General features: G+C 41.5%; 1 protein-coding gene across 2 annotated transcripts in view; it reads left to right on the top strand.

The window, feature by feature from the left end:
• The window catches only part of LOC143927370 (disks large homolog 2), a 1,494,912-nt gene that overhangs the window by 1,367,677 nt on the left and 99,276 nt on the right, over window positions 1–27,959 (top strand). The window contains exon 5 of one of the 2 annotated variants that reach the window (XM_077451405.1): window positions 26,630–26,675. In XM_077451405.1, coding sequence (XP_077307531.1) covers window positions 26,630–26,675 — 46 coding nt within the window. Of the gene's footprint in view, window positions 1–25,121; window positions 25,222–26,629; window positions 26,676–27,959 lie in introns of both variants that reach the window. The other variant, XM_077451406.1, reaches the window with a different exon arrangement.

The raw sequence follows: 27,959 nt of genomic DNA, 5'->3' as shown, positions 1-27,959 counted from the left end.
GGCTACACTGATAGGTGGCACTGATGGGCACTGATAGGCAGCACTGATGGGCACTAATAGGTGGCACAGATAGGCGGCACTGATGGGCACTGATAGGTGGCACTGATGGGTACTGATGTGCACTGATAGGCGGTACTGATGAGGAGGTACTGACAGTCATTACTGATGGGCATCTGAAGGGCACTGACAGGCGTTACTGATAGGGCACTGATTGATACTTCGATGGGCACTGATTGGCACTTTTATGGGCACCGATTGGCGATTTGGGTGGGCACTGACTAACATCTGATGGGCACTAATTTTAAGCTGCTGTGGCACCTCTGATGGGGGCTGCCCTGATAACCCCCCTCTGACAGGAGAGTTGCTGATCGGCTCTCCCTGTCAGCGCTAACCAAGGAAAAGCAGATGAACCGGAACTTCCTGGTTCATGCTGTGATCAGCTGTGATTGGCCGGGTGGGAAGTGGTTAATAAAGGACTTGTCAAAATGTTTGTGTTTTTATTACATTTTTTATGTTTTTGTGTGAATGAGTAGGGGTACTATGTACCATTTACTCATTCACATAGAGGGCAGTATCTGGGTATGGCCTTATTGATAAAAGGGAATTACAGATTTTCCAGATGATTCCCCTACAAGAGACCCCCGCAACCACCAGGCCTGGGTAGTGGGGAAGAGGCCCTTGTCCATATCAACATGGGGACAATGGGGTTGATTTACTAAAGGTAAATAGACTGTGAACTCTGCAAGTGCAGTTGCTCCAGAGCTTAGTAAATGAAGTAAAACTTCACTTTGCAAAGAATATCCATTCCGGTGCAAGGGAAATTAAAAAAAACAGCATTTTTGCTTGCACGTGATTGGATGATGGAAGTCAGCAGAGCTTGTGCGCACTCGCTAAGATCTGGAGGTTTAGGTTTAGAAGAGTGGGGGTTCAGAAGGGTGGGGTACCCCCCCCCCCCCCCCGCTTCCTCTTTCTTGGCCTTCTAGGCTGCATGCTCTCATAAAGGTCTGTCTGGTATGGAAGTTGGGGGGGAACCCATGCCTTTTTTTTTGTATGGGGTCCCTGTTGATATCCATATCAGACCCTTATCAAGCATTAGGGTCTGGTATATATTTATAAGGGGGGTTCCCACATTGTTTTTTTTTTTGTTTTGTTTTGTTAGATCCATTATTAACCTCTATATCTTAAGATAAGTGTCTTGTATAGATGAAGTCGTCATTTATTGGCAAATGTAAACAGCATTTCTTTTCCTTTGTAAATGTCAGTGTTGCTGTAGTAGGTTGTATCATACATCATACAGATGCTAAATTTCACAGGCAGGATCAGGGCATCCCCCCTGCATGTCATCGAAATAGATTTGACATTTCTATAGTTGCCCTGAAATCAGCGTTATTGAAATTTCTGCTCCGCGCCAAATTAAATTTAAATTATTATTATTATTTTTTTTTTGCTTTAATGCGTGTTTTGTATGACAATCGTTGGCCTATTAGCCTAACAAATGGCTATTATTGTGCTTCAATTGACTTTAATGGGGTTTGGATTTTGTAAAGAACACTCCTGAAAAAAAACTCAAGAATGCTCTGCTTTCCTTTACCGCAGAACAAACAACATTGTGACTCAAAAAAAATAATGGATCTACTGGCAGGATCAAAGGGGTAATAAAACTATGTTACAGGCTGGAAAAACAGTCTCAGCTCTGCTGTACAGGGACTAGAGGCTGGTATCAATTTAACCACTTCAATACCGGGCACTTTCACCCCCTTCCTGCCCAGGCCAATTTTCAGCTTTCAGCACTGTCACATTTTGAATGACAATTGCGCCGTCATCCAACACTGTACACAAATTACATTTTTATCATTTTGATCATTTTGACAGATAGAGCTTTCTTTTGGTGGTATTTATTCACCGCTGGCTTTTTGATTTTTTGCTAAAAGAACTAAAAAAAAAAGAACATTTTGAAATACAAAAAGTTTTTCTTAGTTTCTGTTAGAAAAATGTTTAATTAAGTAGTTTTTCTCCTTTACTGATGTGCACTGATGAGGTTGAACTGATGGGCACTGATAGGCTGCACTGATGGGCACTGATAGGGTGCACTGATTGGCACTGATAGGCGGCACTGAAGGGGATTGATGAGGTAGCACTGATGAAGAGGCACTAATATGCAGCATTGGTGGGTGCTGATAGGGGCACTGATGGGCACTGATAGGCGGCACTTATGGGCATGAATAAGTGGCACTGATGGGCACACAATGATGGGCACTGATGAGGAGACACTAATATGCAGCACTGATGGGCACTGATATACAGCACTGATGGGTACTGATAGATGGCACTTATGGGCATGACTAGGCAGCACTGATTGGCACTGATAGACGGCACTTATGGGCATGAATAGGTGGCACTGATGGGCACTGGTGAGCAGGCACTGATGGGCACTCACGAGGAGGCACTAATATGCAGCACTGATGGGCACTGATATGCAGCACTGATGGGTACTGATAGGTGGCACTGATGGGCACTGATAGGCGGCACTTATGGCACGAATAGGCGACACTGATGGGCACTGATGAGCAGGCACTGATGGGTACGGATGAGGTAGCACTGATGAGGAGGCACTAATATGCAGCATTGATTGGCACTGATATGCAGCACTGATGGGTACTGATAGGTGGCACTGATGGGTACTGATAGGCAGCACTGATAGCAAGAATATGCGGCACTGATGGGCTTGCACTGATGGGCATTGATGAGGCAGCACTGATGAGGAGACACTAATATTCAGCACTGATGGGCACTGATTTGTAGCACTGATGGGTACTGATAGGTGGCACTGATGGGCATTGATAGGCAGCACTTATGAGCATGAATAAGCGGCACTGATGAGGAGGCACTAATATGCAGCACTGATGTGCACTGATATGCAGCACTGATGGGTACTGATAGGTGGCACTGATGGGCATTCATAGTCGGCACTTATGGGCATGGATAGGCGGCACTGATGGGCACTGAATGAGCAGGAACTGATGGGCACTGATTGGCTTCACTGCTGGGCACTGACTGGCATCACTGCTGGGCACTGTTGGGGCTGCACTGATAATCAGGGTAATATTGATCACTGTCCTGATTATCTGTGCAGGTTTCCACTATGAGAAAATGCAGCTGATTGCTGTCAGTGTGCGGAGAGGAAAGCCCATAACCAGCATTTCCTTGTTTACATGTGATCAGCTGTGACTGGACACAGCTGATCACATGGGTAAAGGGCCTCCTCATCGGCTCTTTACCGAAATCGGGGATGCGCCGCGACGTCGTCCCAGAAGGAGAGAGACACCCGCGCCGTCATTTATCTATGCGGCGGACGGAAGGTGGTTAAAGTAAACAAGTTAAACTATGGGCAAAACTTTTTTTTTGTTATAGAGAGTTATAATCCCTATCAGATTTTTTTTTTCACCATCTGTGTCCCATTGGGGAGATTTCCTTCACTTCCTGTCCCATAGCCAAACAGGAAGTGAGAGGAAATCCCTCCAGGTCACCAGAACTAGTCCCTAGTCCCTCTATTACTTTTTCTGGGGGGGGACCCAAAATTTGGGATTTTCTTTTTACTTTCATTGATAATGGTAAACAGGACAAATAGAGAAGGTGAGTCTCCCTAACAAGGGGGGGGGGGGGGGGGTGGTGCACCGACAGCAATAAAAACCTGACAGGTGTTCTAATCCCTCTCCACTCTATCTGAAAAAAAAAAAAGTTTTGACTTTAGTTATACTTTTAAAATTCAGGTGCTTACACTGCTTGCATTCAAAAAATAAATGTAATGATGTATTAATAAATACAGAGCCGCATTAATTTGTGTCTTTTTTATATCTGCCTGGAGCGTAGCTTTAAATATTTAATAAAATCTTCCTCTCTTTTTATTGAGTCGTGTGTAATTAGTTCCCAATGTAGCTATAATATTATCCTGAGTGGTAATAAAGGAAATGTTTCATGTATGAGGACTGAAGGCTTTAAAGCGGAACTTCACTCTCTCAATCAACATTGACTATTTTAAATCCTTATGCTGCTAGCATTAGTAAATAGATAGGAAAAAATATATTTTTTTTTTTGTTGTTTTCAGCTTTTGTTTAATTTTTTATTTTTTTACATTTCTGCAGTTACTTCTTAGTTTCCATGCCTAGGCAAAATCATGTCATACATAATAAATATCAGAGCTGCGCTAAAAAAATATTTTCTAATTGACAATTAATATGAATCCCACAATGAAAACACCAATATATAAAAAAAGTGAAAAAACAAAACAAAAATACAAGAAAGTCCACAAAATTCTCCTTAAGAAGCACAGTATATTTCCAAAAGGTGTGCTGTGGACAAGGCTTATCGACGAAACGCGTCTGTCACTCTCTGTGTACCCACTGGTATGGTAAAATAAAATACTTGAGGACTATGGAGTTGCCATCTTTTCTCGATGACTGTCTTGTCTTTTGGTGGATGGGAGGACACCACAGCTTAGGCTCCCAAATTGCGACTTCCAGTCTTTACCTAAACTCCACTGCTCTGAGCGATGCATCATTTTTGTTTGAAATATTACCAGAAGTATTGGGAAGCCTTCTCTTTACACTCACATGAACTTTAATGGCATCCCAGTCTTAGTCCATAGGGTTCAATATTGAGTTGGCCCACCATTTGCAGCTATAACAACTTCAGCTCTTCTGGGAAGGCTGTCCAAAAGGTTTAGGAGTGTGTCTATGGGAATGTTTGACCATTCTTCCAGAAGAGCATTTGTGAGGTCAGGCACAGATGTTGGGTGAGAAGGCCTGGCTCACAGTCTCCATTCTAGTTTATCCCAAAGGTGTTCTATTGGGTTGAGATCAGCACTCTGTGCAGGCCATTCAAGTTCCTCCACCCCATACACTATATTGCCAAAAGTATTGGGCCACCCCTCCAAATTATTTGGTGGAGGGTGGATTTTGGTGTGGAGTTGTTTTTCAGGGATTGGGCTTGGACCCTTAGTTCCAATGGGAACTCTTAAGGCGTCAGCATACCAAGACATTTGGACAATTTCATGCTCCCAACATTTTGGGAACAGTTTGGGGATGGCTCCTTCCTGTTCCAACATGACTGCACACCAGTGCACAAAGCAAGGTCTATAAAGACATGGATGAGCGAGTTTGGGGTGGAGGAACTTGACTGGCCTGCACAGAGTCTTGACCTCAACCCGATAGAACACCTTTGGGATGAATTAGAGCGGAGACTGTGAGCCAGGCCTTCTTGTCCAACATCAATGCCTGACCTCACAAATGTGCTTCTGGAGGAATGGTTAAACATTCCCATAGACACTCCTAAACCTTGTGGACAGCCTTCCCAGAAGAGTAAAAGCTGTTATAGCTGCAAAGGGTGGGCCAACTCAACATTGAACCCTAAGGACTAAGATTGGTCCGCTATTAAAGTTCATGTGCGTGTAAAGGCAGGCGTCCCAATACCTTTGGCAATATAGTGTGCATAGATGTAGTGAGTATCTATCACCATTTCTCATCCTTGTACAAAACCACCACCTCCGATGGTAAAAATGCACGCTTACTGCTGTAGGTGACCATTTGTCTCTAGAGAGGTCTACAAGGCTCACATTTAAATTCTCCAATGGTTAATAGTAAATAGCGGCTCCAAGCTCTCTCTTTAGACGGCAGGCAATGTGTGATAACCATCCGCCAGATATCCTCTCACACGGGTAAAAGTATATAAGAAGCCGAATGCTACAATAGTGTAATATCCTTTATATAGTTTATTTAGAACAATAAAATCGAACATACATGAAAAAATCGATTTGAACACAAAGCAGTAACAAATTCTTTGCCGGCAATATACATAACCCCTGCACTTCCAGGATCACTGAGACACGACGAGGTCAGCACTTGGCTCCGTCCTACGCGTTTCGTCGCACGTGTTTTTTTGGTCTGTGTTGCTCAGATGCGGTGAAGTTCTGCTTTAAGGAGACCAAGCAGCTTAAATGATTCACCAAACAACAGCCAATGTGTTTGGCAAACCACTCTCCCTTCATCAGGGCTAGAAAAAAAAAAAAAAAGTCTAAATATAAACAAGATCATATATTACCTAACTATACAGCAACCTAACTATACAGCAATTTAGGGTGGAATGAATTCAGAGCTCAAAATCTGCAGACTTGTTTTTGGTCGGCGCCCCTCAGAAAAATGTGAAAACAGTGACTTAGCGAGATGGCAGGCGGCTGGCATTTTCAGAAGAATAGGTCAACAGCCGGAGTCCTCCGTATTTCTATTAGTACGAGTACAATCGCCACCGCGCTGGATCTTACTAGGGTGCCGTTCTAGAGGAAAATGTTATATCAACTCAAAGAAGCAAGTGAATGTCTTGTTACTTAAAGCAAATTCAAAACAATAATAAAAATATTTAATAAAATAAAAAATAAATATGTCTAAAATTGAAAATATATAACATATACATAAATAATAACAAAGAAATAATAACAAAATAAACATTAACACTGTATTATGATAGGTTATTATTATGATGCCTAAATATTAAATGTAATACTTTCTAAACATTTATACTGTATTATGAGTATTATTATTATTATTATTATTATTATTATTATTATGACAAAATATGATGATTATTACATGATATGTTGTCTTTTCTGTGCCGTATTTTGTACATGGTGTTACTTTAAATAATGAATCGCTATTGACTGATAGTATTTTTGTAGCAAAGACCTATTGAAACTTTCTTATTATAAGAACACATATATAGTCAGATCATACTATGGCCATTTTTTTTAAAATTCCATTTTAGGTTATGTTGATTTATGTGCATGCATGCCGCAACATGTTTTATGCTGAGCTTCATTCATTTTGTTTTTAGTCCTTAAACATTCATCATTCTTTATTTCCTTTTTTATTTATGCTTTTGTACGTGACTTTCATCAGCATGCATTTCTTTTTTATTCTTAGGCATAGCATACTTTCTTTTCCGCTGAATGGTCATTGTATTTCCTGCATCTCTTTCACCTCTGATCCTACAATTGGTATTAGGGCACTTACACACTTTGACATCCCAACAATTGAACACTTCCTTTCAATTAATAAAGTGTATGCAAAGCCAAAACTTTTTTTTTTTCAGTCTTGGATTGTGTAGGTAATAATTAGGACCCCTGTCAATTTATTTATTTATTTTTTTGCTGTTTGAGCTTTTACCTTCACTTACGACACTAATGCCGCGTACACACGATCGGACATTGATCGGACATTCCGACAACAAAATCCATACATTTTTTCAGACGGATGTTGGCTCAAACTCGTCTTGCATACATGCGGTCACACAAAGATGGTCGGAAATTGCGAATGCCAAGAACGCGGTGACGTACAACACCGAGAAAAATGAAGTTCGATAGCCAGTGCGGCTCTTCTGCTTGATTCCGAGCATGCGTGGAACTTTGTGCGTCGGAATTGTGTACACGCGATCGGAATTTCCGACAACGGATTTTGTTGTCGGAAATTTTTTAGAACCGGATCTCAATGTTTGTGCGACGGATATTCCGATGGAAAATGTCCAATGGAGTCTATACGCGATCGGAATTTCCGACGAAAAGCTCCCATCGAACATTTTCGGTCAGAAAATCCGACCGCGTGTACAGGGCATAAGAGTAAATTTCTCCTTTGTGAAATTTGTAGGCATAATGCCGCGTACACACGAGCGGATTGTATGGCGTACTTAGTTCGTCATACAATCCGACGGACAGTCCGTCGTACTTTCCACTGAACGGACTTGACCACACACGGATGCACAAACAGTCCGTCGAAAGCTTGCGCGATGACGTGCACAGCACGTACGACGGGACTAGAAATAGGAAGTCCAAGACATAGCAAAGCACCCTTCCGCCGTGTAAATCCTTTCTGGGCATGCGCCATTCTTAGTCCGTGGAACTAGCATACTGACGACCGTATTGTCCGCTGAAACCAAAGTACGACGGACAGAATTTCGAAAAAACCGAAATACTTAGTACGCCGGACTGCACGCTGAAAAAGTCCGCTGAAGCCCACACACGAACGGATTGTCCGCTGAAATGTGTTTCGACGGACTAAGTACGCCATACAGTCCGCCCGTGTGTACGCGGCATTACAGGTGTACACATTGCAAGATTTCACCTACCTCCTTAGCCTGTAGCAACAGGATTTTCCTGTGGAGTGTACTAAGCAATAGGTCAGGGGAGAGTGGAAAGGGGTATCATGTATTATGTAGAATGTGTTGAAGATTCAAATAAACAATACTTTATCTAAAAAAAATGGATTTCCTATCTACACTAAGTTGTCAAAAGTATTGGGACGCCTGCCTTTACATAAACTTTAATGGCATCCCGGTCTTAGTCCGTAGGGTTCAATATCGAGTTGGCCCTCCCTTTGCAGCTATAACAGCTTCAGCTCCTCTGGGAAGGCTCTCCATAAGGTTTAGGAGTGTGTCTTTGGGAATGTTTGATCATTCGTCCAGAAGTGCATTTGTGACACCAGGCACTAATGTTGGATGAGAAGACCTGGCTCGCAGTCTTCACTCGAATTCATCGCAAAGGTGTTCTAGGTGGACAGTCAAGTTCCTCCACCTCAAACTCGCTCATCCATGTCTTTATGGACCTTGCTTTGTACACTGGTGCGCAGTCATGTTGGAATAGGAAGGGGCCATCACCAAACTGTTCCCACAACTTTGGGAGCATGAAATTGTCCAAAATGTCTTGGTATGCTGATGTCTTAAAAGTTCCCTTCACTGGAACTAAAATGATTTGAACCAGTGCACAAAGCAAGGTCTATAAAGACATGGATGAGCGAGTTTGGGGTGGAGGAACTTGACTGTCCTGCACAAAGTCAAGTTGTGACCTCCACCGCATAGAACACCTTTGGGATAAATTAGAGCGGACACTGCGAGCCATGCCTTCTCGTCCAACATCAGTGCCTGACCTCACAAATGCACTTCTGGAAGAATGGTGAAACATTCCCATAGACACACTCCTAAACCTTGTGGACAGCCTTCCCAGAATAGTTGAAGCTGTTATAGCTGCAAAGGGTGGGCCAACTCAATATTGGACCCTACAGACTAAAGCCACATACACAGGCTTCGATCGTTGTACGACTGAGCATCTGATTTTTGTCAAAAGGGGCGTGTGCATGATTTTGTCTAGCATACTATCCGCAAATTGTCGTTCGACAAACACGAACGTAGTGCCGTACTATGAGTGTATAAAGAGAAAGTTAATTTCTCAAGCGTCGCCCTTTAGTAGAAGTTTGGTGAGCGTTGATTCGCACTTTTTTGTTAAGTTATTTTTATTTGGATGGCAGATAGCATCTCTAATTTAATTCCTGTTTCTTTTTTTTATCTGCACAATAAAAAAATTGTGTGGAATAATAGTTGGCTATGTGTTTTTCTTCAAATGACAGTTTGGGAGTAGGCAGTTACATTAAAAACCGCATAATGGAAAATGAACAAGGGACACCGACATAGTTGTATTTTTTTGTTTCTTAAAAACTCCAGGATAATGGTGTTGTGGTAACTTCCCCCAAAAATCAAACAACAACCATAATATTAAAATTATTTATATCACTACAAAACAAATACCTTTGAAATACGTTTGGCATAACTCCATCAGAATCACCAGCAAAGCAGCTTCGTTATTATCCCATTAACCACTTACAGACCGGAACCATTTTGCTGGTCAAAGACCAGACTACTTTTTGCGATTCGGCACTGCGTCACTTCAACTGACAATTGCGCGGTCGTGCGACGTGGCTCCCAAACAAAATAGGTGTTCTTTTTTTCCCCACAAATAGAGCTTTCTTTTGGTGGTATTTGATCACCCTTGCGTTTTTTATTTTTTGCGCTATAAACAAAAATAGAGCGACAATTTTGAAAAAAACGCATTATTTTTTACATTTTGTTATAATAAATATCCCCCAAAAATATATAAAAAAACATTTTTTTTCCCTCAGTTTAGGCCGATTCGTTTTCTTCTACATATTTTTGGTAAAAAAAAATTGCAATAAGCGATTATTGATTGGTTTGCGCATTTACAAAATAGGGATAGTTTTATGGCATTTTTATTAATAATTTTTTATTATTTATTTTTTTACTAGTAATGGCGGCGTTCAGCGATTTTGTATTGTGACTGCGACATTGCGGCGGACACATCGGACATTTTTGACACTTTTTTGGGACCATTGTCATTTATACAGTAATCACTGCTATATAAATGCAGTGATTCCTGTGTAAATGACACTGGCAGTGAAGGGGTTAACCAGTGGGTGGCAGTGTAGGGGTTAAGTGTTCCTAGGGGTGTGTTACTAACTGTTGGGGGCTGGCAATCACATGGAGCAGAGATCAGCGTCACTAGTTGCTAGGCAGAATGGGGAAATGCTGTTTACACGCCATTTCCTCCATTCAGCCGCCCCATGAGACGATCACGGGTATGCCCACGGCGATCGAGTCCGTGGGACCCGCGACCGGACTCACGGGGGTCCCGACCGGCACGCGAGCGCGCCGCCAGCCGCGCACTCGCAATGGCAGGGCAGCACTGAAGATTGGACGTACCTGTACGCCAATATGCCTGCCCGTGCCGTTCTGCCGACGTACATCGGCGTGCGCCGGTCGGGAACCGGTTAAAGAAGAAGATGAGAATTGTGCTCTGCATTTTGACATTTCATCAATTGCCACGTCACGAATGTTAATTCTAGATTACGAACAGTAGTATTCAAGACCAAACTCTTCCTGGTCGTTCCTTGATTCCGAGCATGCGTGTTTGTACTTTGGACTTTTGTGTGACGATTTCTATACTGACCATCTGAAAATCAGACGTTGCGTTCACATCCGACAAACATTTTATAGTCTGCACTTCCAGCTTTTGTCTAACGAAAAAGTGAAATCGGCTGTCAAAAGCGCCTTACTAACGATCTGAAAATCTGCAGACAGCTTGCCTTACGAATTTTCCCATCTGATCTTCGTATCGTGTGTATGGGCCTTTAGACTGGGATGCCATTAAAGTTCATGTGCGTGTAAAGGCAAGTGTCCCAATACTTTTGACAGTGTATTTTTGTCCCAATGTCAACAGTTTCCTAAGCAAACAGAGATGGCAAATCTACCCAGTGGGGACACAGAGAGCTGTAAAGCCTGACAGGTGTATTAACGCTCCCCCATTCTATCTTGAACTTACTCTATACCAGTGATGGAGAACCTTGGCCCCCCAGATGTTTTGGAACTACATTTCCCATGATGCTCAACTACAGTTCAGAGTGGATGAGCATCATGGGAAATGTAGTTCCAAAACATCTGGGGTGCCAAGGTTCTCCATCACTGCCCTATACCCTCAATATTTGTCTTGATGGCCATTGTCGATGATACTGGAAAGTAAGGGAAAATCCAGAATTTTGAGTTGTCAACAGAACACAGATAGGGAAGCTTTCACTTGTACCAGTAAACACTGACTAAAGCCTGGTACACACGATCGGAATTTCCAATGGGAAATGTGTGATGTCAGGCTGTTGGTGGAAAATCTGACCGTTTGTACGCTCCATCGGACAATTGTTGTTGGATTTTCCGTGGACAAATGTTGGATGGCAGACTTTAAAATTTTCCACGGACAAATGTCTGCTGTCGGATTTTTCCAAGCGTGTGTACACAAGTCCGTCAGACAAAAGTCCACAGTACAAACACGCATGCTCGGAAGCAAGGACGAGCCGGAAGCGATCGGTCTTGTAAACTAGCATTTATAATGGAGAATTAACATTCATGACGCGGCAAATTATGAAATCTCCAAATGCAGCGCACAATTCTCTTCTTCTTTAATGGGATAATAATGAAGCTGCTTTGCTGGTGATACTGATGGAGTTCTGCAAAACGTATTTTAAAAGGCTTTTATTTTCTAGTGATATCAAGAATAATATTATTATGCTTTTTTTTTTCTTTTTTTTGGGCAAGTTACCACAACACCATTATCCTGTAGTTTTTAAGATCAAAGATACAACTATGTTGGTGTCCCTTGTTAATATTATATTGTATTTTTTTTTTAATGCCTACTCCCAAACTGTCATTTGAAGTAAAACACATAGCCAAGTATTATTCTACACAATTAATTTATTGTGCATTAAAAAAAGAAAACAAATAAAATTAGACATGCTATCATCTGCCAATAGAACTTAACCAAAAAGTGCATTCTATGCATCCAATAAATATAGAAAATATACCATCTCAAATCATTATTCAACCAAAAAATTAAATAAAAGCCCTTTGCATGTGTCTTCCTTCTTAATATAGGGGGGCAACAATGCCAAGAGTTGGTGAAAGCAGGGGTCTGTCATTCGTAGATAATTCCCAAAAATTATCTGGATTATTCTCCTGGAGCTCCCGCAGCAAAGGCATATGACATAATTGGTCATGATTAATAAACCAACCAAATTTTGGTCTCCTCCTCCTCCTGTTCCTGGACTGGACATAGGCCAAAGCAATAACTCCAAGGCCAATAATAAATAACACGTTATCTCCTCCGATTCTGCAACATGTCTGGTTGAAGAACGGCCGTTCAGAAACTAAATGAAAAGCGCAAAATGAAAAGCGCAAATCAACACTCACCAAACTTCTACTAACACGAAATTAGCAAAAGGAGCCCAATGGGCGACGCCTGACAATTGAACTTCCTCTTTATTGGTTCGTAGTATGTCTAGTACATAACTACGTTTGTGTTTGTTGGCCGACAATTGTGTACCATTTGTATGCAAGACAAAATCCAGGTATGACCCTTTGTCTGTAGAAAATCCGATCGTGTGTACAAGGCTTTAGAAAGGATTTTCTTCACTTTAAAGAGATTTATTCCCTCTTGATGTGTCTACAGCACAGAAAGTAAATCGAAATTTCCACAATGTGTCACAGACAGCAAAAAAAAAAAAACTCACGTTATTTTTGTTTCTGCTGAAAGTCTTTAAATAAAGAAAAAATCCCAAATGTAAAAGCAAATAGGAGCGCCAGACAAAAAAAAAAAAAAAAAAACATAAACAGGTATATAAGGTTCCAAATCACTTTAATGATTCATCATGTGATCACATAAAACAGCCAATACGTGTCAGGGAGCAACAAGCTCCCCCTTTATCATGGTTAAAAAATAAATAAACAATAATAAGGATGGCTATATATGTAATATATACATAAATAAGACTATTTTTGAAAATAATTCACTTAAAAGATAGAAACATGTAATTATTACCATCATTATTATTATTAATAATAATAATGATAATAATTAGTATTCAGTACAAAAAAAAGTGTTTGAGGCTATACAAATTTTCAGTTAAAATGTTAAAGCCATAAAAAACATTTAAAGTAAAAGGTTAAAACCATAAAAATGTTAAAAAATAAAAATGAAAGGTTAAAACCCTAAAAATCCTAAAACCATAAAAAAAAAAAATCTGTTTTTTAAACATTCCTTACTCTTTCCAAAACGAATAAATTACGTTTTCTGCCTTTAGATATATTTTAAACTTGACTGATATATATCAGTAGCTCCTCATATCACCACCTAAAATATTATTATTTAAAAAATGCATTACATTGTTATTATATCTACATGCAGTATATTCAATCAGAATTTCAGTTTACTGATTTTTTTTTGGCTGAATTTGAGTAAATAGTAGGAAAAATTAAATAATTTCTGATGTAAAAATGAGGGTACATGCATTAGGCATTTTTTTTATTTTTTTTTATTTTTATTTTTTTCAAAATTACACCTGTTTTGATAGCTCTAATCTAAACTTGCACAGCTGCTTTCCCTAAACCACAGTGGATTGTATTTTCTTCAAACAAATTTACTAGAAATGTATTTATCCTGACTGCTGGTTGACCAACAAAATTAGCATCTAAAAAAAAAAATGTTCACCACTTCCACAGAGATCTAACCATGAAATGATTCTGTCCAATTAAATGTGTGATTCCAGCCTAGCAAGCCATGCTGTCAATGAGAGCATATCCAAAGCCAAAACGTTCTGCACTTTGGATAGAGTAGAGAAGAAATGCTGGTCAGTTTTTTTGGGGGGAGGGGTTTTACCATCTGTTTCCCAATTAGAGAGATTCTCCTTCACATCCTTCCCTCTACACAGAATGAGCCCTTGTACACACGGTCGGAGAATCTGTCGGAATGCGTCTTATCGGACCGTGTCGTCAGATAATCCGACTGTGTGTGGTATGCATCGGACTGATTCCGTCCGAATCTCCGTCCGACCCAATTTTCCAACAGGTTGGAAATATTTCCCGACCAACTGGGCCGGTCGGACCTAATCCGATCATGTGTAGAGCATGTAGTCCCATCGTAACGAAATTACGTCATCACGTTCTGAAAGATCGGATTTTTCGCCAACCTGGCCCGACCGTGTGTATGCAACAGTTTCCGACACAATCCGTCGGACTAAATCCGACGGGCAAAATCCGACGGATTTGGTTGGCAAAATCTCCGACCGTGTGTACAGGGGCTAAGAAGTAAGAGGAATACACACCAAAGCAAAGAAAAACCCTTTAGCCCAGGGGTCTCCTACTTTTCTAAACAAAGGGCCAGTTTACTGTCCTTAGACTTTAGAGGGGTTGGATGGTGAACAGTGGGGGTAGAAAATGCCCTGGTGTCAGTGGGAGTAAACAATGCCCCGTCTTTGGCATTAGGAGTAGGAAAAGTGCCCCATCATTGGTGTCAGTAGGAGAAATAGTGCTCCATTGCTGGTATCAGTGGGAGAAATAGCACCCCATTATTGATATCAGTGAAAAGGATAGTACCCCATCATTGGTGTCAGTGGGAGAAATAGCGCCCCATTATTGGTATCAGTGAAAAGAATAGTACCCCATCATTGGTGTCAGTGGGAGAGATAGCACCCCATTATTGATATCAGTGAAAAGAATAGTACCCCATCATTGGTGTCAGTGGGAGAAATAGCACCCCATTATTGGTATCAGTGAAAAGAATAGTACCCCATCATTGGTGTCAGTGGGAGAAATAGCACCCCATTATTGGTATCAGTGAAAAGAATAGTACCCCATCATTGGTGTCAGTGGGAGAAATAGCACCCCATTATTGATATCAGTGAAAAGGATAGTACCCCATCATTGGTGTCAGTGGGAGAAATAGCGCCCCATTATTGGTATCAGTGAAAAGAATAGTACCCCATCATTGGTGTCAGTGGGAGAGATAGCACCCCATTATTGATATCAGTGAAAAGAATAGTACCCCATCATTGGTGTCAGTGGGAGAAATAGCACCCCATTATTGGTATCAGTGAAAAGAATAGTACCCCAACATTGGTGTCAGTGGGAGAAATAGAACTCCATTATCAGTATCAGTGAAAAGAATAGTACCCCATCATTGGCGTCAGTGGGAGGAATAGTGCCCCATTTTTGTTATCAGTGAAAGGAATAGTACTCCCTCATTGGTATCATGGAACCACTTCAGCCCCGGAAGATTTGGCTGCTGAACGACCGGGCGATTTTTTTGCGATTCGGCACTGCGTCGCTTTAACTGACAATTGTGCGGTCGCGCGATGCTGCACCCAAACAAAATTGACGTGCTTTTTTTTCCCCACAAATAGAGCTTTCTTTTGGTGGTATTTGATCACCTCTGCCGTTTTTATTTTTTGTGCTATAAACAATTTTGGAAAAAAAAAAACACAATATTTTTTACTTTTTGCTATAATAAATATCCTCATTTTTTTTTTTTTAAAAAGCAAATTTTTTTCTCAGTTTAGGCCGATGTGCATATTTTTGGTAAAAAAAGAATCACAATAAGCGTATATTGATTGGTTTGTGCAAAAGTTATAGTGTCTACAAAATAGGGGATAGCTTTACAGCATTTTTTTTTTTTTACTAGTAATGGCGTCAATCTGCGATTTTTATCGGGACTGCGACATTATAGTGGACACATCAGACACTTTTGGCATATTTTTATGACCATTGGCATTAATACAGCGATCAGTACTATAAAAATGCATTGATTACTGTAAAATGTCACTGGCGGGCAAGGGGTTAACACTAGGGGGCGATCAAGGGGTTAACTGTGTTCCCTGGTAGGTGATTCTAACTGAAGGGGGAGGGGACTGACTAGAGGAAGTGACGGATGGTGGTTCCTAGCTAATAGGAACTCACGATCTGTCACTCCTTTCAGAACAGGAAAGTGTGTTTACACACACACACTTCTCTGTTCTTCCTCTTGTGCTCGCGGTCGCTCATGGCCGGCGGTCATCGCAGTGCAGAGTGCGCGTGCATGCCGATCCCGCAAGCCGACGTTTACCTACAACGGTTGCCAACCTGCCGCAGTAAGATGACGCCGGCTGGTCAGCAAGCAGTTAAATAAATAGTACCCCATTATTGGCGTCAGTGGGAGGAATAGTGTCCATTGTTAGTATCAGTGGGAGGAATAGTATCCCATTTTTGGTATCAGTGTTAAAAATCGTGCCCCATTGTTGGTGTCAGTGGGAAGAATAGTGCCCCATCGTTGGTGTCAGTGAGAGGAATAGTGCCCCATTGCTGGTGTCAGTGGGAGGAATAGTGCCCCATCGTTGGTGTCAGTGAGAGGAATAGTGCCCCATTGCTGGTGTCAGTGGGAGGAATAGTGCCCCATTGCTGGTGTCAGTGGGAGGAATTGTGCCCCATTTTTGGTGTCAGTGGGGGGGGGGGGGGGATAGTGCCCCATATTTGGTATCAGTGAAGGGAATAGTGCCACATTGTTGGTGTCAGTGGGAGGAATAGTGCCCCGTTGTTGGTGTCAGTGAGAAGAATAGTGCCCCGTTGTTGGTATCAGTGAAAGGAATAGTGACCCATTGTTGGTGTCAGTGTGAGGAATAGGACCCCATTGTTGGTGTCAGTGAAAGGAATAGTGCCCCATTGTTGGTGTCAGTGAAAGGAATAGTGCCCCATTGTTGGTGTCAGTGGGAGGAATAGTGCCCCATTGTTGGTGTCAGTGGGGGGGGGGGGGTAGTGCCTCATATCTGTGGAAAGAACAGTGCACAAAGGGTCATGTAAAGGCAAGTAAAAGCCATATCCAGACCCAAACCACAGTTTAAAAACTACTGCTTTAGACAGTTGACATTGGAACAAGTGTCCTTGTGACATCTCAGAATGGTAGAGTTTGTCATACTAGCGGTCCCAGTGGACACGATCACCAGCACAAACTAAGAGCGGCAATCTCCCCAGCAGCAGCAATAAAAATCTGACAGGGGTTCTAACCAGCTCTATGAGAAACAAAAAGGTTTTGGCTTTAGTACACTTTATTTTAGTTGATATTATAGAAATAAAAAACTTGCCCTCAGGCCTCGTTCAGACCAGGTGATCAGACCTGTCCTCTGATCTGAACCACCGTCTACTGCATGTGCACTCCGGAGCTGTGGGCAGGCGACCAATAGAAGGTGAAGCAAATGCCGTGGCTGCACAGACACAATCACATGTCAGGATATGACACGTGGGCAGGGGGCGGGTGCACAGATCTGAATGCTTTTAGATGGGTGTACAGTAAAACCTTGGATTGCGAGTAATGCGGGTTTACAAGCATATTGCAAAATACAACCTTTTTTTTCTTTTTAAATTCTGACTCGAATTTGCGAGCGTTGTCTCGCAAGAGAAACAGGATTCAAGCCTCTGGGGTGTGCAGTACCGCATGTGGCCAGAGATGCGGGGGCGCCAAGCGTCTCTGAGTGTCTCTGAGCATCTCTGAGTGTTTCCAAATGTCTCCAGCGCCCCCCCCCCCACCTCTGGCCACATGCAGTACTGCATACACTAGCAGTGACACTGGAAAGCATTATCTGAGTTTCCATTGATTCCTATGGGGAAACTCGCTTTGATACACGAGTGCTTTGGATTACAAGTATGCTTCTGGAACGGATTATGCTCATAATCCAAGGTAATAGTGTACCTGCTTCTGCCAGCATATCAGCAGCCGCTGCCTCCGCATCCACTTCTATGGGCTGCCTGCCCCCAGCTCTGAGTGTATTCACACACAGCAGACAGTGCCTTTTTGTGCACAATTTTATTTTGTTGCAGTTCTTTTTTTAAGCCAGCAGGTGCAGCCTTGTGCTCCTTTTTACATGCTTTGCAGGCTTTCCTTAGCTTCTTTGATGAGAAAAGCCTGTTCTTTAAAGTGAAATTAAAGGTTCAGTGTTTTGTTTTGTTTTTAAATAACAAATATGTTATACTTACCTGCTCTGTGTAATGGTTTCGTACAGAGCGGCCCCCGATCCTCCTCTTCTCAGGTCTCCTGACGGCGCTCCTGGCTCCTCCCTCTTGACCAGATCCCCTAATAGCAAGCCCCTTGCTATGGGGGTCACTGGTGCGTGCTCGCTTCTGAGCCCCACTCTAGGCACATACTTGGCCTCACCCCCACGCTCTCCTCATTGGCTCACTGGCTGTGATTGACAGTGTTGGGAGCCAATGGCTCCCGCTGCTCATCTCAGCCAATAAGGAGAGAGAGAAACCCAGGACAACCAAGACTTCCTTGCACATCACTGAATCTAGGGGGTGCTCAGGTGAATATTAGGGAGGGGGGACGACTGTGGATAGAATGCATGATTGGAAATAACCTTCAGCCTTTACAACCACTCTAAAGACTGCAATAGTGTAACTTACAAACCTAACTTAGCGGGGTTGATTTACTTGAGGAACTGAGACTGTTCACTTAACAAAGTGAATATTTACTGAGCATTATAATTATCATTATACAATATTTATATGTGGGCAACAGTTTGTTCAGTGCTTTACAAAATGGAGGGAGACAGTACAGTTACAATACGATTCAAGGCAAGAGGGTTAGTAGGGCCCTGCTCATAAGATCTAAAAGGGAGGGTCAGGTGGTACAAAAGGGAATAACGGTGGGGGGCACAAGCTGATGAGGAAAGTAGAAGTACAGCTGTTAGGTAGAAGGGGTATAGGTTTCCCTGAAGAGAAGGCTTTTTAAAGATCGCCTAAAAATGGACAAGTGGATGAAGGTAGTTGGACAGATTGGGTTAGGAAATTCCGGAGGGTGGGAGAGGCTCTGGAGAAGTCCTAGAGGGGAGCATATGAGTAGATGACAAGGGAGGTGGAGAGCAGGAGGTCTTGGTAGGAGCAAAGAGAACAGTTTGTTTGAGATTTTAAAGTGGTTCTAATGGCAGAAGGTGTTTTCTCTTAATGTGCAATAACCCTTTAAAGTCCACATTTTTCAATGAGTTAGCGTGACTCAAAATGTGCGCTACCAAACAGTGGAGCAGAACGTTAAAGGGTTAAGAGAGAAAAAAAAACCCTTCAATGTGCAGCATCCCCCCTAATGCCCTGTACACACGATCGGTCATTCCGACAACAAAATCCCATGGTTTTGTTCCGACGGATGTTGGCTCCAACTTGTCTTGCATACACACGGTCACACAAAGTTGGTTGGAAATCCCGAATGTCAAGAACGCGGTGACGTACAAGACGTATGACGAGCTGAGAAACATGAAGTTCAATAGCCAGTGCTGCTCTGCTTGATTTCGAGCATGCACGAACTTTGTGCATCGGAATTGTGTACACACAGTCGGAATTTGCGCAATCGGATTTTGTTGCCGGAAAATTTGAGAACCAGATGGAAACTGTCTGATGGAACCTACACGCGGCCGGAATTTCCTACAAGCTCCGATTGCACATTTTCCGTCGGAAAGTCCGACCGTGTGTACAGGGCATAATACTCATAACCTGTGCCCCATCTCGATCCAGCGATGTTGCACGAGAACCTCGGCCTGTCCGGGACTCTCCCGCCTTTGGCTACCGCAGCTGTCAATCAATTAGTGAGCCATTGAGGAGAGAGAGAGGGGGCAGGGCCGAGCCACAGCTGCGTGTCTGAATGGACACACAGGGCAGCCACTCGGGTGCCCCCAAGCTGCTTGCTGTGGGGGCTCTTGGCAGAAGGGGGCAGGAGCGCCAGCAAGGTACCAGAGAAGAGGAGGATGCTCTGTGCAAAATCATTATACAGAGCAGGTAAGTATAACATGTTTGTTATTTTTAAACAAAAAAAACAAGATTTTAATATCACTTTAAGACTAGGTTAGTGATGTAGCTGGGGGGCTGAGCATTCATTAAGGAATCAAAGGGGGGGAGAACCAAGGAGGGAGGAGCCTTCCATGGAAAAAAAATATTTTATAGTCACTCCCTTCCTCTGCTGGTCCCTAAGCTAAGTTAGATAACAAAAGGTTGCCGATACGCACCTGCCAGACTCCCTCTGGCTCCCCCTACCATCTCGAAACCATACCACATGGGTCACATGGTCTGTGAAAAGATGACCTTATTGTATTGGCATTGCATAATCCGGAGGGAGGAGGGGGCTGATTATAGAATTCGATTTTTTTTTTTATAGTTTTAGGACGGGAGGGGAGGGAGTTGGAAAACTGACAGTGCGGAAAGGACACCTAGTGCAAGTGGTACCAGCTATATCTAATCTTACCTTGCTCAAAACATGTCTATATGAGGGGGCGCTAATAATGTGTAAATACTTGAATGATAAACTGCTAACTCATGTCTACAATAAAGTGCATAGCTAAACAATTGCCAATTCATACATCTATGATAAAAAAAATGATAAAGTGCAACGTCCTTGAGCTGAATAGTGCATCAAAACAAATAGCAACACAATAAAAATGAACAATAAATCAAAAAGTCCTTTTAAGAATACAGTTCATTATTTCTTATATATCATGAGTCTCGGTGGTGGCTGATGGTCAGGTCAGGTTGGACGGTTGGTCGGTCAGTTGGTGCACTTACCTCATCCACGGTAGGCAATCACGGGCGGCTTCCCCAGCTCTCCTCCGCGGGCATCACAAACACCTTCTCCTTCCCCTGCTTGGCAGCTTCTGTCTCCACCCTCCTCCTCCTCCGCTGCCAATCAGACCGATTTTCCTTTTGGCCAGTCGGGAAACGTGTCTCAGACCCACGCTTCCTGATTGGCGGAGAGGCGATTCAGCGTGAGAATAGTGAATATTCATTTGCTACTCTAACACACCTGGGTGGGCTCCAAGCGCAATTCTCTGCGCCCGGAGACCACCCTATTTTGAAGCCTATTAGAACCTCTGGCTCTAATTGGTGCTTCAAAAAAACTCCCACCCCGCTGTAATTCGCGCGTCCGGCGTCCTGAAAGGGGCCGTACACATGGACAGGGGCTGGCGGTGGCATGGATAGGGGAGACGCGCCCATGCGTCCTTAATGTCTTCAACATGGTAAGTTGTGGGAAACCATCACCAACTTCAATGTATTAAAAACACCCACAAGTGCTCGGTTTGGATGTCCACTAACCAGAGGACCATGACCCCTTTAGCTAAAAAGAGGGTCAAATAACGGGTTATATCTCTTTTGTTCCCTTCCGGGACACCTCTCAGGAGTTATTCATATCTCTCCCCCTCTCCACTATAGCACCACATAAATGAAAGAAAAAAAGGGGGAAGCAATAGCGTAATACCGTTTGATAACAGTAAATGGCTGCTTACATTTTGAAGTGCGTATCAACCGGCAGTAAGTATTGCCCGCATAGACTTAGCTGTAAACCGCTGCCTCGTGCTCAAGGGCTGGCGTGTGTTCCACTGCTGAGTAACAAGAATCGGCACCCTGGCACCCGGAAGTAACATGGCTGGAATACTGCGCCTCGACGTGCACCTGTCTTCCTGATGAAGTCAAATGACGAAACATACGCCAAGGCGTAGTCATTTGACTTCATCAGGAAGACAGGTGCACGTCGAGGCGCAGTATTCAAGCCATGTTACTTCCGGGTGCCAGGGTGCCGATTCTTGTTACTCAGCAGTGGAACGCACGCCAGCCCTTGAGCACGAGGCAGCGGTTTACAGCTAAGTCTATGAAGTCAAATGACGAAACATGACGAAACATATGCCAAGGCGTAGTCATTTGACTTCATCAGTAAGCCAGGTGTACGTCGAGGCGTAGTATTCTGGCCACGTCACTTCCGGGCCCCAGGGTGCTGGTTCTTGTTACTCAGCAGTGGAACGCACGCCGGCCCTTGAGTGTGAGCTGGGCAGCGGCAGTTTACAGCTAAATCTATGCAGATAATCCTTCGGGCTGGGTGATAGGCACATCAAAATGTAAGCAGCCATTTACTGTTTTTACTTATTATGTTTTATTAAACGGTATTACGCTATTGCTTCCCCCTTTTTTTTTTGCATTTATGCGGTGCTATGGTGGAGAGGAGGAGAGAGAGGAGACATATGAATAACTCCTGAGGTGTGCCGGAATGGAATAAAAGAGATCTAAACCAGGCGTTATTTGACCCTCTTTTTAGCTAAAGGGGTCATGGTCCTCTGGTTAGTGGACATCCAAACTGAGCACTTCTGGGTGTATTTAATACATTCAAGTTGGTGATGGTTTCCCACAGCTTACCATGTTGAAGACATTAAGGACGCATGGGCGCGTCTCCCCTATCCATGCCACCGCCAGCCCCTATCCATGTGTACGGCCCCTTTCAGGACGCCAGCCGCACGAATTACAGTGGGGTGGGAGTTTTTTTGAAGCACCAATTAGAGCCAGAGGTTCTAATAGGCTTCAAAATAGGGTGGACTCCGGGCGCAGAGAATTGTATTCTTAAAATTACTGTTTGATTTATTGTTAATTTTTATTGTGTTGCTATTTGTTTTGACTCACTATTCAGCTCAAGTACACTGCGCGTTATTATTTTTGTATCATAGGTGTACGAAATGGCGATTGTGTAACTATGCACTTTATTGTATACGAGTTAGCAGCTTTTCATTGAAGTATTTACACATTAGTAGCGTCTCATCATATGGCCACTTTTCACAGTATAGGAACTCCTACACTTTTGGGGAGCAGCTTTTAATTTGCCCCTTTTAAAATATTATACACGTGATTTTTCCAAGTGTAGTGGCGCGAGGTACCCCTAATATTCTTCCTCAAAACTTGCAGTGAGTTGTACAAAATTGTATTTATTAATGCTAATACATTGAGAACAGAATAGCTAGATCAAGCCAAAACAGTTGATGCCTTGAAAGCTCGAAAATTGGATACAAGGGTCACATTGTATTGTTGTTCTTATTAGTCGATAAACAACACAGCAATTATACAGATTTCCTACCTAAGCAATGTGTTCTTATTAAATGGCACCCTAAAACGTCTTTGCTAAAGTCAAAGAAATTTTTGTTCTTATATTACTTTTATGCACAGTCTCAGTGGTGAACGGGCAAATTAGCATCCATGAATTTCTTTGTTTTTATTTTAATTTACTTTACTTTTTTTTTTTTTTTTTTGAAGATCAAATATGCTTGAAATGTAAAAGTGGTGCCTAACTTCAGTGACAGAAAGTTAACAAGGAATAGTTTGCAAAAGATGTGAGAAAGTGAAAATTATTCTAAAACGTGAAGCTTTAAAGCTTTCTATATTTAAATATAGTCAAATTAATAATAAAATTTCTGAATAATGAGTCTTCAAAGTAAACTATATTGAGTTTTCCTAAAATTCAAAATGCTATCATAATCCAAAAAAAAATAAAAAATTTGCTTTGGGTACATTTTTACAACCAGAGACAACAGTATATATATATATATATATATATATATATATATATATATATATATATATATATATATATATATATATATATATATATATATATATATATATATATATATATATATATTGCATATACCAAAATCTATATTTAGTTTTTTTGCATTAACGTTACCAGTAACCTCTGTTACATATATGTAACTTTGTTTTTAATATGAAACATTATAATATATATATAAATGTCATATCAATTTAGATCCGGTTTAATATTTGGCATTTCTTACTAGTATAAAAAAAAATACTTGATTTGTGTTCCAAAAATTGAGTGTGGATTTTGCTCGGTCCCGTATTGTGCTTTAATATAAATAGAGCAAGGTAAAAATAGTTTATAACAAAAAAATATAAGAGTAGTTCGTAATAAGCACATACAGTATGATATGTGAGTATATATATTTGTGGAACATTAAAAGCATTCCACTGAAATGACTGAAAATGGGAAAGCTTATAGACAAATCAATAACTGTAATTAAAGTAGCTTGTCAGTCATATTAGACATGACTAATTTCCGAGAAAAGAAAACATTGCAAAAAAAAACATATTTCAAGTGAAAAGATTTAAAGTGGAAGTAAACCCCCCTATCGTTTTCAAGCAAGGAAGCTGCCAACACCTCTGTTAAGACCCCTTTCACACTGCGCCGCCCTGGGCGTCAGCGGTAAAGTGCCACTATTTTAGCGGCGCTTTACTGTTGTTTTAACTGAGCTATTCAGCCACTAGCAGGGCGGTTTTAACCCCTGCTAGCGGCCAAAAATGGGTTAAATCCCCCCCGCAATACGCCGCTGCAGTGGGGCTTTGCAGGGGTGATTTTGGGGTGGTGAGTTCACCGCCTAATGCGCTCCAAAGAAGCTGCTGCCAGGACTTTTTTTGACGCCCTGCCAGTGCACAGCTCCACTATGAAAGCCCTTGGGCTTTCACACTGGAGTGAATGGAGCAGCTGTTTCACGGCGCTATTTTTAGCGCTAAAGCGCCTCAGTGTGAAAGGGGTCTTAATCATCAGCTATCATGATGCTGCACATGTGATCAGTTATGACACCAGCCATTGGATGGTTTGACAGTTTGGTTGAGAACACATCCAATGTGACAGTTACATTCCCGGCATGTGCCGGAAATGTAACTTTTTTGAAACTGTTAAATCTATGGGTTTACTTACGTTTTAAATTTATTTTTTTCTGAAAAATGTTCTATTTTTACCTTTTCTATTTAAAACGGTGTTCCGCCCCCCCCCCTCCCCCCTTTCAAAAATGAAAAGTGAACAGCTACACATACTGTAGCTGCTGATTTTTTATATTAGGACACTTACCTGTCCTGGAGTCCAATATATATTATAAAAGAAAAAATGTACATGCCTTAAACCTATTAAACAAAAAAAAAACAATTGTACCTAAATATGGTACTTAAAAATGATTTCCCAGAAGTTGATTTGGTCACTGTAGTTCTATCCACATTTACAGACTAGTTTTGTCAGCATGAGTGTGACAAGAATTAGACGCCCCTGTTTTTGCCCCCATGCCTTCTCTCCTTCACAGTCATTCAATGACAAGCGTAAAAAGAACCTCATCTTTTCACGAAAATTCCCATTCTACAAGAACAAGGAGCAGAGTGATCAAGAAACAAGTGACCCTGAACGTAAGTAGAACCTTGGAGATGATGTCACGTGTGGCACAGAAGTAATGGGTGACACGCATGACACGTAACCCTCCCTCTCACCCTTCCACACATCTAGGCATACAGTACTGGTAGGTAGGCAAGGCATTGCTACTGTGACCAGTGCATGAATACAACCTGGATCCACTGGCTATTCTACTTTCAAAGATATTCTGTATAAGAATAACCGTAAAATTATCTCTGAAATCTGAATTTGGCCATTTTGTGAACTGATCCAATATTCAATCCATCAATTCACCAAGAACCCAATTAAACACAGGGTGATGTCACCTGCCCTAGTGAATTGATGGGTTGCATGGGTTACACTAGCAAAATGGCTGCCTGCGTTATATATATAGCATTTTGTCCAGGAAGCTTATGACCTTGGAAGAAGAAAAAAAAAACATATTTTCTTGAATAGTAAATGGATGTTGCTGAATTATTTGGAGACTTAGCTGCAAGTGCAAAACCTTGGCAAAGGAAATGCAATTTACATTTGTAATCAAAATTTAATTACACTATTTTAACACTGTGAATTATTATTAAGTTAATTTGTAATATTTAAATGATTACCCGATGAAAATGTAGCATTAATAAATCATCCTTGTCTAAGAGCGTAACAAAGTTATATCCAAATATTTAAAATGATCTGGGATGGGAACCATTATCATTTTTAGCACATTCTTTTAGGAGAATATTGCTTGAGAATGTATTGCCTTAACTACATGCATAACGAGAATTTTGCAAATTTTATATTTTTTTTAATTTTAGAGTATCATTCTAAAAAAAAAAATATTTTAATATGTATAAAAACAAATACATAGAAAAAATATTTATTTACATAATTTAACATAAATTTATTTACAAAATTTAACATAAATAATAAACTCTTTTTTTTTTTTAGAGCATACATTAACTAAAAATGCTAATTAGACAATACTCTTATTAGGTGAATCTATTATTCAAATTATAGCAAACAATTTTGTATTTTTTTGCCCTCAGATCAAAAAAGTACGGATAAACCTCAAGCTTTCATATTGCCTTTTCATGGCACATTACAGTAGTGTGTAAAAAGGTTTTGTGCTTGGTCAAGCAGTCTCTAAATCTTTTGTCTTACGTGCTTGAATTTCAGGGTCATCCTTCTCCAAGGTGATTGCTCTCTGATAATGGTGCAATAAATGCATTGCTACTGCCCTGTTTCTGCATTGTTTGTCCAAAATCTTAATACATGATACTAGGATATTTGAGAAATTAAAATAATATGGATCCAGGTTTTTATTCTGCATGGTCTGTCATGGTAGTATCCATTTCAACTCCACTGACTTCTTCCTTCCTCTTCTGCGCCTCCTCTTCCTCTCTCATTGCTCACTCTCTGGGTACTGCTGGGCAGGACATCCCTGGATTAGGTGACGACGGTTATGGAACAAAGACTCTGAGTAAGTTCCCAGGAATGGTCACTACAACATTTCAATTTTGTTTATATTTTTCTCTTTTCTCCCCAATTTTATATAATTTTTTTTGATTTTTTTGGAGATTTTGCTGATTTTATTTTATTTTTTTATTCCCTCAAGACTTTCCTCTCCCAGCATGCACAGATGAGAAATTTTATTTGTTGCCCACTAGTGAATGCTAAAACTAAATATGCTTTCTATTTTATTGTTCTGCATGATAACATAATAGAATGCCATATTGTCTACAAAATAACTTGCTTGTTCTCTAATGTTGCTTTTTATGCTAGTAACAATGCTTTATATGGTTTATTATCGTATGCCTAAAATATATTTATGGTTTTTCTATCTTAAATGAGTTTTCTTTGTTCTTCTTGATCTCTTCAATCTACGCTTATATTGCCAAAAATATTGGGACACCTGCCTTTACGCACACATGAACTTTAATGGCATTCCAGTCTTAGTCTGTAAGGTTCAATATTGAGACCCACCCTTTGTACCTATAACGGCTTCAACTCTCCAGGGAAGGCTGTCCACAAGGTTTAGGAGTGTGTCTATGGGAATGTTTGACCATTCTTCCAGAAGCGCATTTGTGAGGTCAGGCACTGATGTTAGACAAGAAGAAGAACTGTCTCACAGTCTCCACTCTAATTCATCCTAAAGGTGTTCTGTTGGGTTGAGGCCAGGACTCTGCGAAGGTCAGTCAAGTTCCTCCACCCCAAACTCACTCATCCATGTCTTTTTTGACCTTGCTTTGTGCACTGGTCCAAATCATTTGGTGGTGTGTTTTTTTTTTCAGGGGTTAGGCTTGGCACCTAAGTTCCAGTGAAGGGTACCCTTATGCCGTGTACACACAACCGGACTTTACGGCAGACTAGGTTCGACGGTCTTCCCGATGGACTTTCGAGAGACTTTCCGAACAAACGGACTTAGCCACACACAATCACACCAAAGTCCGACAGATTCTAAAGTGATGACGTACGACCGGACTAGAATAAGGAAGTTCATAGCCAATAGCTGCCCTAGCGCCGGTTTTCGTCAGTCGGACTAGCATACAGACTAACTGATTTTTCGACTCGAGTCCGTCGGAAAGATTTGAAACGTGTTCTAAATCTAAAGTCCGTCTGATTTTTAGACAAAAAAGGTCAGATGAAGCCCACACACGATCAAATTGTCCAGCGGATTCGTTCCGTTGGACATTTGCTGTCAAAGTCTGATTGTGTACATGACATTAAGGTGACAGCATACCAAGACATTTTGGACAATTTCATG

The sequence above is a fragment of the Lithobates pipiens genome, unplaced genomic scaffold (genome assembly GCF_037356315.1).
Source record: "Lithobates pipiens isolate NorthernLeopardFrog02 unplaced genomic scaffold, aLitPip1_a1.2 Scaffold_23, whole genome shotgun sequence".
Taxonomy (NCBI): domain Eukaryota; kingdom Metazoa; phylum Chordata; class Amphibia; order Anura; family Ranidae; genus Lithobates; species Lithobates pipiens.
The sequence above is the reverse complement of the archived record's forward strand: the minus strand, read 5'-3'. Positions and strand labels throughout refer to the sequence as shown.